The sequence below is a fragment of the Saccostrea cucullata genome, unplaced genomic scaffold, assembly GCF_032062105.1.
Source record: "Saccostrea cucullata isolate Sc308-1 unplaced genomic scaffold, CSIRO_AGI_Scuc_v1 ctg11756, whole genome shotgun sequence".
NCBI lineage: Eukaryota > Metazoa > Mollusca > Bivalvia > Ostreida > Ostreidae > Saccostrea > Saccostrea cuccullata.
Window position 1 is genome coordinate 15,310 of NW_026928021.1, and position 11,334 is coordinate 26,643.

The 11,334-nt window shown below is 30.7% G+C and overlaps 1 protein-coding gene across 1 annotated transcript; it reads left to right on the plus strand.

Moving 5' to 3' along the window:
• Nucleotides 1-7,736: 7,736 nt before the first annotated feature.
• LOC134276215 (uncharacterized) lies at nt 7,737-10,651 on the plus strand. Its single transcript, XM_062758489.1, has 3 exons — nt 7,737-7,797; nt 7,902-8,039; nt 10,487-10,651. The coding sequence occupies exons 1-3, from the start codon at nt 7,747-7,749 to the stop codon at nt 10,631-10,633; spliced, it is 336 nt and encodes a 111-aa protein (XP_062614473.1). The 5' UTR covers nt 7,737-7,746; the 3' UTR covers nt 10,634-10,651.
• The last annotated feature ends 683 nt before the right edge of the window (nt 10,652-11,334 follow it).

The following is an 11,334-nucleotide window of genomic DNA, read 5'->3' on the forward strand; positions in this document are numbered from 1 at the left end:
TTTAACATTGATTTCTGAAACGAACCTTTGAAAGCAGAGGTATGATCAGGTGTCATGGATGAATAAGCATGCTTCCGATGAATATGAACCTCCATTTGCTAGTTTTCATGCTCTGATAGACGGTCGAATCCTTATGCAATGCATTGCGAACAGAATAATTTATATTATAATGCATATTTATTTATAAATTTGATTAAGAAACATTTTAAATAATATTTACGATAATAATAATTGAGATAATTTATGATAATAAAGTAAACATTCGACTTAACAAAAGTGTAAATAATTGTCTAAACGTATGAAAACATCAGTAAGCATTTAAATCATTGATAAAATTTGCTGACAAGGTTATTGTATCGACCATACAGCTTATGAAAAGGTTACTGTAAACAAGACTACTGATATTCTTGTCTCATCAATTTGTTCGACAAGAATTTACCTCATTTAAGAATGTCTGCATAGGAAGAACATGTTCTTGCGTATTGAGTCAACTGAAAGATATAAATCCCGCATGCAGGTAATGGAGGTACATTGCTGCCTTTTTAAGGGAAGTTGACGAAAAATTCATCACGTTTATCGTAGAGTTTTGTCGATAGATTACAATTAACACCTTTTTCAAGTAAACTGTGTCAGACTTCGTGGTATCTTTTATCTCAAACTCACAGGAACATATTTATATATCTCCCTAGCATATATCTTATCGACGTAAGAATGGAAATAACCATTGTTAATCAACAATACATCGTCGATATATCTAAATGTCGAGTATATTTCCCGAAACAATGTCAAAGTTAAGATTGTGATGGAAGGAGTATCGAGATGAGAAATACTGGAAAAGAGAAGAAATCAATGATGCATCATTGTATCGATTTTGCACTTATTGTGTCGCAATTGTAATTTTCAAGAACACCAATTTGTAGGGATTTTAAAATGACAGATAAGTAATGGTGAGTATATCATTATATAAGAAATTATTCAAATTCAAAATATTATGGTATTTTTAAATTAAAGATACCAAAAGGTATATGTTCAATAAAACTATACAATAAATCTGTAACTGATTGTTTAAGAAATAAAGTCTGCTTTTTCGTGAATATTGTAGGAAATCCTCCAAGGCCGGGAAATGTAGTTTGAAAGATAAACATCGAGGCATTAGACGAGGCTTTCAATGATACTATGAGCCCTATAATGACCAAACTTGTATGAATGGCACATCGTAGGATCCATACTACCAGATATGCTTCGGATGTTGAACCAGTATCTTAAAGCAGAGGAGTTTGCATTTCTTTACCAAGCACAATAATGTTACTTGCAACTTTTTGTATGTGAAAAAACCTACACTTTTTCTTGTTTAGGAAAGTGGTTATAATTTTACCAATTCGTATAATGTACATTTTTTATATAAGGAAATTCAGATAAGCGTTTTCATAAAATATTGATATATTGCTTTCCTTTTTTTGTCATGATTACTTTGATCATTTTGTTTTCTAACTTATCTGTCAAAGAAGACAAGAGAACAAGCTTAAAATCCAGTGATTTTCCTTGTTAATTTTCAATTTCAGGAGTTGGGTTTTCAATCAGTATTAATTAAGTTCACTTTTAACCCCGTTAATTTTTCTGTGGTAATGACTTTAAACAGTGCATTGTAGATCACAAATGTCGTTCCGAAAGAACGTAAGAAAATGCAATTAAATTAATACATTTCAAATCAATCGGAAATTGTAAAGTTTGTGCTTTTTTCCAGCGAGAGAAAATTCTCCCTTTTATTTCCGCAAACCAACTAAGAATAAACCTAGCTTTAAACTTATGTCAACATTATAATTATTATATAAATTATGGATCATTTTTTGATAACTTTTTTCATTGTATCTTCTTTTACAAAGGCTGTAACATATTGTCCTTTTGGATAAGTAAATGTAACGAGACATTTCAGCATATTAAATTAATATTTATAATTTATCATTACACGTATAGATTAAGGAATCTCTTAAGATTTAGAAGGAACGGGGCATTGAGTTGCTGCTACAATTTTTATCCCGTCAATAATACTTGCAATGGTAGGTAAAATCAGCTTCATTTTTTTTTGCAAAATGTGTTTGAAAAGGCTCATAAAGTGCGTAAATATGGATTTGGAATGACACACAGTTTGTAATTCGTTATCTCAGTATGCTGTTTATTAATTTATTATATCTCTTAGAGTGTCCAGCTGGGTATTTTGGATACAGCTGCTCTCAAATATGCATTGACAATTGGTATGGATCTATGTGTACTTCAAGGTGTTCATGTCCTCCAGCAGAAAGCAATCATATCAGTGGTTGCCTGCAAAGAACAGGTTTTCATTTAAATTTTTTTTCTATGGTACAAATACATAAAAAAAGATAGACGAATGTTTATTTTAGACACAACGATTTTTAACAAATGCACCAACCAGCTTTTTTTTCATATCATGATATGGGACAGTATCCTGTTGACAAAAAAGGAATTTATATGATTTCATTTAAAAAAAGTTTTGAAGAGAAATACTTTTGATGATGTTACTTTTTACCAACCGACTTATTCCCAAGAACTACTGTGTTATTTCAGACTATTATGCCACAGGCATCGTGATGCTTTATTATATGTTATTCAAAGGAAGATAGATCAGAATAACCAAAACGTCGAAACAAAAGTTAAAACTGTAAAATATTTTCATTGATGCTGCCAATAAGGTTCATGGAATTTTTGAATAATTTTTGAACTGCAATAAATCTTTTGAATGAAGGTTATGTAATTAACCCAAAAGTAATGCAGATTCGTTTCGACTTAATCTTTTCACCCAGGGGGTAAAGTCAAAATATGGATATGAACTATTCACACTTAAAAATATATAAATGAAATGTCTCTGAGAGATATAAATCGAAAAAAAAACCCAGAAAATTTTATCTTTTATCGAATATTTAAATCAGAAACATATTGATATCTTTTTCAGAAACTTGAAATATTAACAATTTCATTTCTGCTCAATTTTAGATGCACTGGAAACAAGTTATGTGAAAACACCAGAATCCTACAACGTGCCGAATTTTATTGCATCAAAAATTTATACAAAAGAAAAGTTAAAAAAAGCTACAATCTATCTTTCGGAAGTATTGTAATTTCAATCGGAGCAGTGATATCAAGTTTTCTTTTTCTGACCATTATGTATGAAATTTACAAAGTTATAAAACTCTATCTAAGTAAGAAAAAGCAACGTTATGATATCAACATTTCAAATGATGTTTATGCAGAGATAAATCATGTTGTCAATGGAAATGAAGTCAGATAGATGTATAGCAGTGTTAGAGTTTGCATTAGTAAATAGAATGTGATTTAAAGATACTTCATTGTCAACAATATGATAATGCGTCTTCAGCTTGTAACAATAGTGATTAATTGTTAAATTGTACCAGTATAGTGCAGCCTTCAATGGTATGTACAAAATGCATGTACATATGCATGCACACTTTTTAATGTAAAATATGAATACATTGTTAATCTCCTAATCTTTTATATCGGAAATTCTTTTGAACATATTTTTTTAAAGAAATACAGCCTTGCTACTTAGAATAATTGAAATATGTCTTCAACTATAGAAATTAATATAGGCAATCCTACGGAAGCATAAAGGTCTCTACACTTGTTGTGTTATATTTTTGTACATTGTCTAACTTCTTATTATCTTATAAGCATTTATACTTATAAATTAATAGTTTTGCAAATAAACTCCGAAACAGGTGCAACAGAGTTTTTATTTACTCCTCTAATAATACAGTACATTCAAGATGATGTCCATAAACTATATTTAGATTTCTTTCGGATAGTAAGTATCGTACATAAAATTAAAAGCAAACTTCAATTTTCTGAAACCAGCCATGAAATAGCATTAACGTGAGTATGGTGGCGATTCCGGTTGGCGGATTGAAGCTACTGGCAAATTTTAATGAAACTGACAACACAAAATCGATTATTTATTTCAAAAAATGTCATCACTGAATTATTCTATTAAAACTTATTTCAAATTAAATAAAAGAAATAAGTTGTGATAACTGATTAAAAAGTGAAAAGTGCAAATTATTTTCGTCAATCAACGATCTCAATATTGACGGAAGCTTCTAGAACATCACGAATCGGTTTAGAATTATCTCCCTTTTGCTATATTGTTTAAATCAATAATTAATTGTAAATAATGTAATTAACGGGTTATTTGATTAAATAGTTTTAAAACAAATATTATATAAATAAAGTACCATTTAAACAAAAGTTTGGTTAAGACGAGCAAAATATGCTTGAAAATTATCAGAAACATATTGTTGCCGGGAAAGCCACTAATATTTTTAACACAAGGATTATATAAGTAGACAAATGGCTTTTTGTTCAATGCGCAACATTAATGTCCAGATTAATAAGATGGAATGTAAGTTGATGAGTTAATGACAAGTGTAAAATCTTGAATTTGTCATTTGACAAAACCTTTGGTTTACCCAAATGACAGATATAGACAAGTGGCTAGAAACTAAGTGGCATTTGAATAAGTTTATTGAGTTACCAAGTTGCGTCTGTTTAGTCAGGTGGCTAGAAATACCCTTTGGCCTTTGGTATTGCCAAGTGGCAGGTATTAGCAAGCGGCTTTGGAGAAGCCAAGGGGTCGAAGTATTGCCAAGTGGTCTTTGTGTAGACATGTGGCTTTTCTATAGTCAACTGATATTGTAGCCAACTGGCAGGAATTTCTTTCTGAAATATTTAAATTGTATATTGCTTAAAATTTACACTAGGCAAGTGTACCCTATATTTGAATATTTTGCTTTTGATCTGCATTTTGCATTCATAATTGTCCACGTAAGACTTGAGCATGACCAAGTACGAGCAAGTAAGGACAAGTAGATCGCTTGATCGGGTCCGAATAAATAAATTTATAATAAAACTAATTAGTATCACACGTACTTGGGATTTGATTTATGAATATGTACACGAATGTACCTTATTGATAGGGGAAAAAAGCCTTTTTACATATCGATAAGGTACATTATATAACTATAAACCAAGACCCAAGTACCTGGGAAGTTTTACCCCTCTCCCCCTCCCCATATCCCCCCAAAATCAATTTATTTGTAAATTGTGTATATTCGCTGCCTTTATCCTTCATGAAAATGAAATAAAAACATCTGAAGTACAATATCCATAACATTGTATGAGGTTTCACATTAAAAACAAATAAAAGAATTTTTTATTTTCAAGTTTTCACAAAAAGTGGGTGGGGGTGGTGACGTACAGCTACTTCATGCGGCATTTTGAACACAGTATTTCTTCCTTCTATAATCCTGTAGCCTGTCTTTTAAAACTATAAATAACGATATATTTTCTGTTGAAAGTGGTAACTATATATGAAATCAATTTCCCGCGCTTGCGCGGGTGTTCCTCTATAATCTGTTATAACGTCATATTTTTATTTATATGTTGTATTGCATCAGGGTTTCTTCAAAAAATTTAAAATTTATTGTATAAAAGTTTTTATTGCTAAAAGACATCGATTAAAAAAATATCGATATGACAAATATTTATTTAAATAGGTATGAAAATTAAATGTATCGACGTAGTTAGCTTGACACACAAAATAAAAAATATATTCATAATAGTTACATTCAATTAATAAAAGTATGCTAGTATTTCAAGGCGAAAATTGGAAAAATATCGTTTTTTAACCAGCGCGGGCGTTGGAATTCCAATGAAACGTCACGTATCATACATTAATTAAATACTCATGGATCAAGTGAAAATAGAAAGAAACAATATTATAAGAATAACACTGGCTATGTATTCTATAAATATTTGATATTAATCACTCTATATAGAATAGAATATATGGTATACATAGAATGAGATAAAAGTAACTATAAGCACATTAGACCTAGTTTGTTATGACTTAAAATAATGTAAAATAATTTGGGCTTCATTTCAACCAATCTTTATATGCTTAATCACAAATTAAAAAAGGGGGAGAGTGTGAAATCAGCCAAAAAATATATTGCAAAAAATTAATTATACCACTGCGAGTATTCTCATTTATTTATGGGATATATAAGCGGATGTTTAATATATTAAGGTTAAAAAAACTGGTTGGGGGCACAAGGATACTCTTGCCCCTTCTCTCTTTAAAAGCATTATCTTCAATAGATGGTCCTGAAAACACGATACATTGCATCTTTTAAGTTCCTCGTAGGTCTATATATGTGTCCAACGGAGGTACCGTAAGACCTCTGTTATTCTTTTAATGGATTGGAGAATTGGCAGATTGTTTTTAGCCGGGCTTATTGCTCAAAGAGCAATTGTCGGCTTATGTCATCCTGTTCAAGGCAAGAAGTTCACCACATACATGTAGCCGAATTTTTAAAGTTACGAGTAAAAATATAGTTCTTACTCTCAACCGCTTTTGAGATAATACAAACGCTAAATAAAGCAACAAAATTAAAACGAAGTTTTATCTATATAAAACAGTAGTAATGACCTTGTAAACTTCAGTCCTAAGTCAAAGAACATAGTTCATTTGCCTTAGGATTTTTGATAATCAGTGTTATCGTAGTTCACTACACATACGAGGTAAAGCAGGAGAGGGAACCAGACTGGCCTGTTCTTTTTACATTCAGCTGCGGTACCAGATTAATTCTGATTCTGAAAAAATCGGATCGTGGTATTAGGATCAAACACTCACGGTCAGTGTCTTATCATTTATATTGATAGTTTTAAAATAATTTTTTCATCAGAATATAAACGTATAATTCATGTAAGAAATTCATTCTACTCTGTAAATGTGCCCGGCGCTCTGTACTTCTGAAAACTTTGATTAAGAATACTGATGAGGTTCTGAAGGGATCGATTCTAAGTACGTAGTTACCAGAAGGACGCTTCTACTTTCATGGTCGACCCTTAGGAATACCTTCAACTTTGTGCGGGGACGACAACTATTGGGCATGAGAGACAGGTGGAAATAAGTAAGTTTGGAATGGAGGCTGTACTTAATTTTGCCATGATCATTAAAGGTTGATGTATCTAAAATATGTTTCTGGAATAGACATTTCTACAATGAATTCTGTGAGGCTCTTACGACATTCCACCCACATCATTTCTATTTTCTATATAAATCCCTGTTTTTATTCGTCCATAGCTAAATCATAGACATGTACTTCCTTAAAAGAGGAAATGGTTTAATTCCTATTTGTGAGCAAATCAAATTAAATACTGAATTGAGTTACAAGCGTAATGTTTGTAAATTTTATATTACACTGTCTTTATTTGTTTTCGAGGATATCGATTTGTTATTCATACAGATGTGCATGGAGGTATGGGTTTTATACTTATACATGAATACTAAGAAATTGATTGTCGATGTAAATGTAAATTATATATAATGTCATGAAAATCAATGCGTGCAAAGTTTTTCTTTATTTACATTTTCCAATTTAGTTTATAAATTCTCTGAAAACAATAAAATGGTAAACGATGTACAAAGATATGTCAATACTATATGATATGCTAAGGGGAGTACATTATGTAAGTCAAAGATAAGATGTGTCAAATAGACATTGAAGTATAATGTTGTTTTTTGTAATTAATTAAATTTAAACATTTAAAGAAACATTTTATATCCGACTTTTAAGATGTCATTTCTGCAAAGAATGTCAAAATTCATATATTGTTAATTGTTAATTTTCTTTGTAAGAATTATTACAGAGGATGAGCCAAGATGCTGCACAACTAGATACAGAGTCAAAAATATATGCTATGGTAAGTGAACTGTGTTTCACGCAATGGTTTTAACAAAATATGTTACACACTTAGAGAGTGAATTTCTATTTTTATTATGCTTAAACTTATGTTACATGTTTTAGAATGCCCGCCAGGTTTTTACGCAGATAACTGTACTACTACTTGCCCTTACCCACATTATGGTGTGTTGTGCAGTTCGTTGTGTAATTGCAGTTTATCCAAGTGCAGTCATATTCACGGATGCATTGCATCTTCAAATGGTAAGAACCTAAATCAAGGTAAAGATTAACGAAAATATATCTTAAAATTACTACGAGGGCCGTTCAAAAATTACGCGGACTTGTTGCACAGAAAAAAATATTTGACCACATAATCGGGAAAAATGTCACACATAATATAAAAGACTCTTTAATTATAGGGTATTCAAAATTTCATATCAAAATGTTGTAAATTGGTATCAATTTTGAGTGATTTTTCAGGACATATCATTAAGTCACGGAGCAGCAAAATCTTCAATTTCACACGCATCATAAAAAATATATGATTGAGCTTTCATTTTCTAAACATTTTCCCAAGAGTACCTGTACAGTTTGAATTACCTTATCTACTCAACCCATACTCCATTTCCTGTCAAGCTTAAAATCTATTAAACAAGTAAAGCATATTTTTTGTTGTTTTAAAACCAAAAACTGCAGGTATTTATGAGATATAGTATGATATTGGTGATCGACTCTCAATCACGTTCTTTACAGTCCGGATGAAGTTTTCGTCGATAATCTTCTTCCCTTTCCTCCAATATAGCTTTTTTACAGAGGTCTAACGGTCTAAAATTTCAATTTGCTTTTTGTGGACGGATGTCACGAATGCCTTAGTTTACTACATGTTTTAATTTGCATATTTTGGATCTGTGTTGGCGATATCTCGTGCATTACACATAATTTAACAAAAGTGTGGTACGTCATCAATTCAGGAGAAGTCATTTTCACAGTTGTTTTCATTCTTGGCATCGAATCAGAGAAAAATCACCTTATTTCTGTTAGTACTTCAAATATCACGTCAGAAATCTAAATACATCATAATAGAACGATTTAAAGATACATTTGAGAAAATTGTCTAAAAATATCGCGAATTATAGAAAATTTATGAGTTAAATTTTGGATTCTGCGTGCTTTTGCTTCATATTTTTTGTCGTGCTCCGTACCTCTCCATCAGCGATATCAACATACCGATAATCTTAGTAGAATTTTTTTTAAAATACAGAAATTTTGCTCAAAATTTATTGGAATCTTTAAGATACATGTTTCTGTGAAATTTCATAATTACGAGGGGTGATCAAAAAGTTCGCAAACTAATTAAATAACTTCCATACAAGAAACAATAATTGGTTTTAATGTTGATTATATTTTAAATTAATCCTCCCCGATTTTAATGCACATCAACCACCGTTCTGCGCATGCGCGAATCACGTGATATTGGCGGTCACGTGACCCCCTCCGTAGCGTTCTGTCACAAAAGTTAAAAGATTTTTCCGAGTTTTATATTTCTTTCCATGTGAGTTAATTTTTATGACAAGAACAGTTAATTTGTCAGAAATGGTCATATCTCGGCAACAGAATGGGTGGATAATAACATCCTTTCCAAAAATAAGCATGGCGACCATTAAATACAAATCTTCTGTCTCAGGAGAGACCTTTATTCAAGGTGGATAGAGAATGGATGCATCCTTTTTATCATATCTAATATGTTTAAAATCTAAAGTAAACGATATCTTAGGTATTTAATACTTATATCATTGTTCAAATATTCAACTATTTTTCAAAGTGCTAATTGGAGGTTTTTGATAGCAAATTGCTTAATTGAAAATACATATCTTTTCAAACTTGCTTTCACTGTGCAAGATGACAAGTATCATTTTTAACCATCAGCCTTCCTTCACTAAAACGATTAATCCAATCATTAATTGAATTTATGGGAACTCATTTATCTCAATAAACTGTGTACAAATTATTATATGATACTGTAGAGGGATTTCTAAGGTATTACAATAAATTGTACAGTCGTTTGTTGAACGAGTTCGACTGAGACAACCATTTTTCGTCACAAATGACTTAAATAGTGACGTCATTTTCACATTGTGACGTCACAAACAAGGAGAGAAACTTTATTCAGCATATGCTGTTTATAGACCTTGTGTATGGCTATGTGTGTACCGAATTTCATTCTAATCTGAATTGTGGTTTTGTAGATATAGAGATAGTTTGCGAACTTTTTGATCACCCCTCGTATATGTAATAATAGCACAGTCTTGTTTTTGAATGGCCTTCGTATCTTATTGCTGTAATATATATAACAAATACTATCACTGATTGCTATTACAAGGATTTTGAAAATTACTAGGAATTAAGCAAAAATTACATTATTATGTTCTGAACAATCATCTGTTAAAATACAAATTTCAGAATGTAAGCGTACATTCTTAGCTGAAAGATTTGTTGTTTTTTTTTTACTCTTTTAGATTTTATATTTTTCAAAATTAACGGAATCAGACGTACGAGTACTTTTACAAAATCTCCTAGATAAGATTTGAAGAATGCACCAAAAAAAAATATTTAAAAATTATTCCAGACCTTTTTCAGATGAAGGCATTTGAGGTGAAACGTTGGCGATTTTAAAAACAGTATTTGTATTTTTTCTTTTTATTTTATAGAAATTCTTACTATTCATTTTGGTTATACAAGATTTAATAGCGAAGACTCGTTCACTTCACCGACGATTGAGTTATTTTCATCAAATACAGGTTTGTGTACATATACATCATCCAAGCATAAAAATTATCAACGATTTAAGGAATTGAATTGACGTAAAAGTTTGGAAAGACATAACTACTTATTCAAGTGACCTAATATTGAATTTATTTAATAGTTTTGAAAGCGATTTTACTTTACTGAAAAATTCTCTTTGAACACAGAAAAAAAATTGAAATCGAATAATGTTATATAAATATTGTATTTATTATAAGGTGAAATATACATAAACAATCGTACATGCACGCAAAAGACAATGTACCTGGTAGTCTTACTTTAAATAATAACATGCTTGTTGGTGGCGGGGGGAGACTAGGTAGTTGAATTTGTTAATCTCAAACATAATCCTTTGTAAATAGGGGGAAAAGGGTTACATCTGTGAAAGTTTTACAATTATATTTTCTTGCTGTTTTTCTATCATCAATACCAAATACCTGCTTTTTTGAAACTGAAAACATGTAACATGTTATAAAAGCACCTCCCTCTTAAGTCGGAACCGACTAACAAGTTGTACAGAACCCTGTCTTTTTCTCCATTTCTGTTCTCAAGAAAGGCCTGGGCATTGTTATATATATATATAATTTATATATAACAGTCGTTTTGCAAAAAAAAAAAAATAAATAAAAAATAAAAAAAAAATAATGAAATTAAAAAAAAAATTAAAAAGAAGGAAAAAAATATCTAATATATATCACACCACTTATAAACCAGTTGCTTTCTGCATTATTGTCCAGCCTGTATCATTAATATA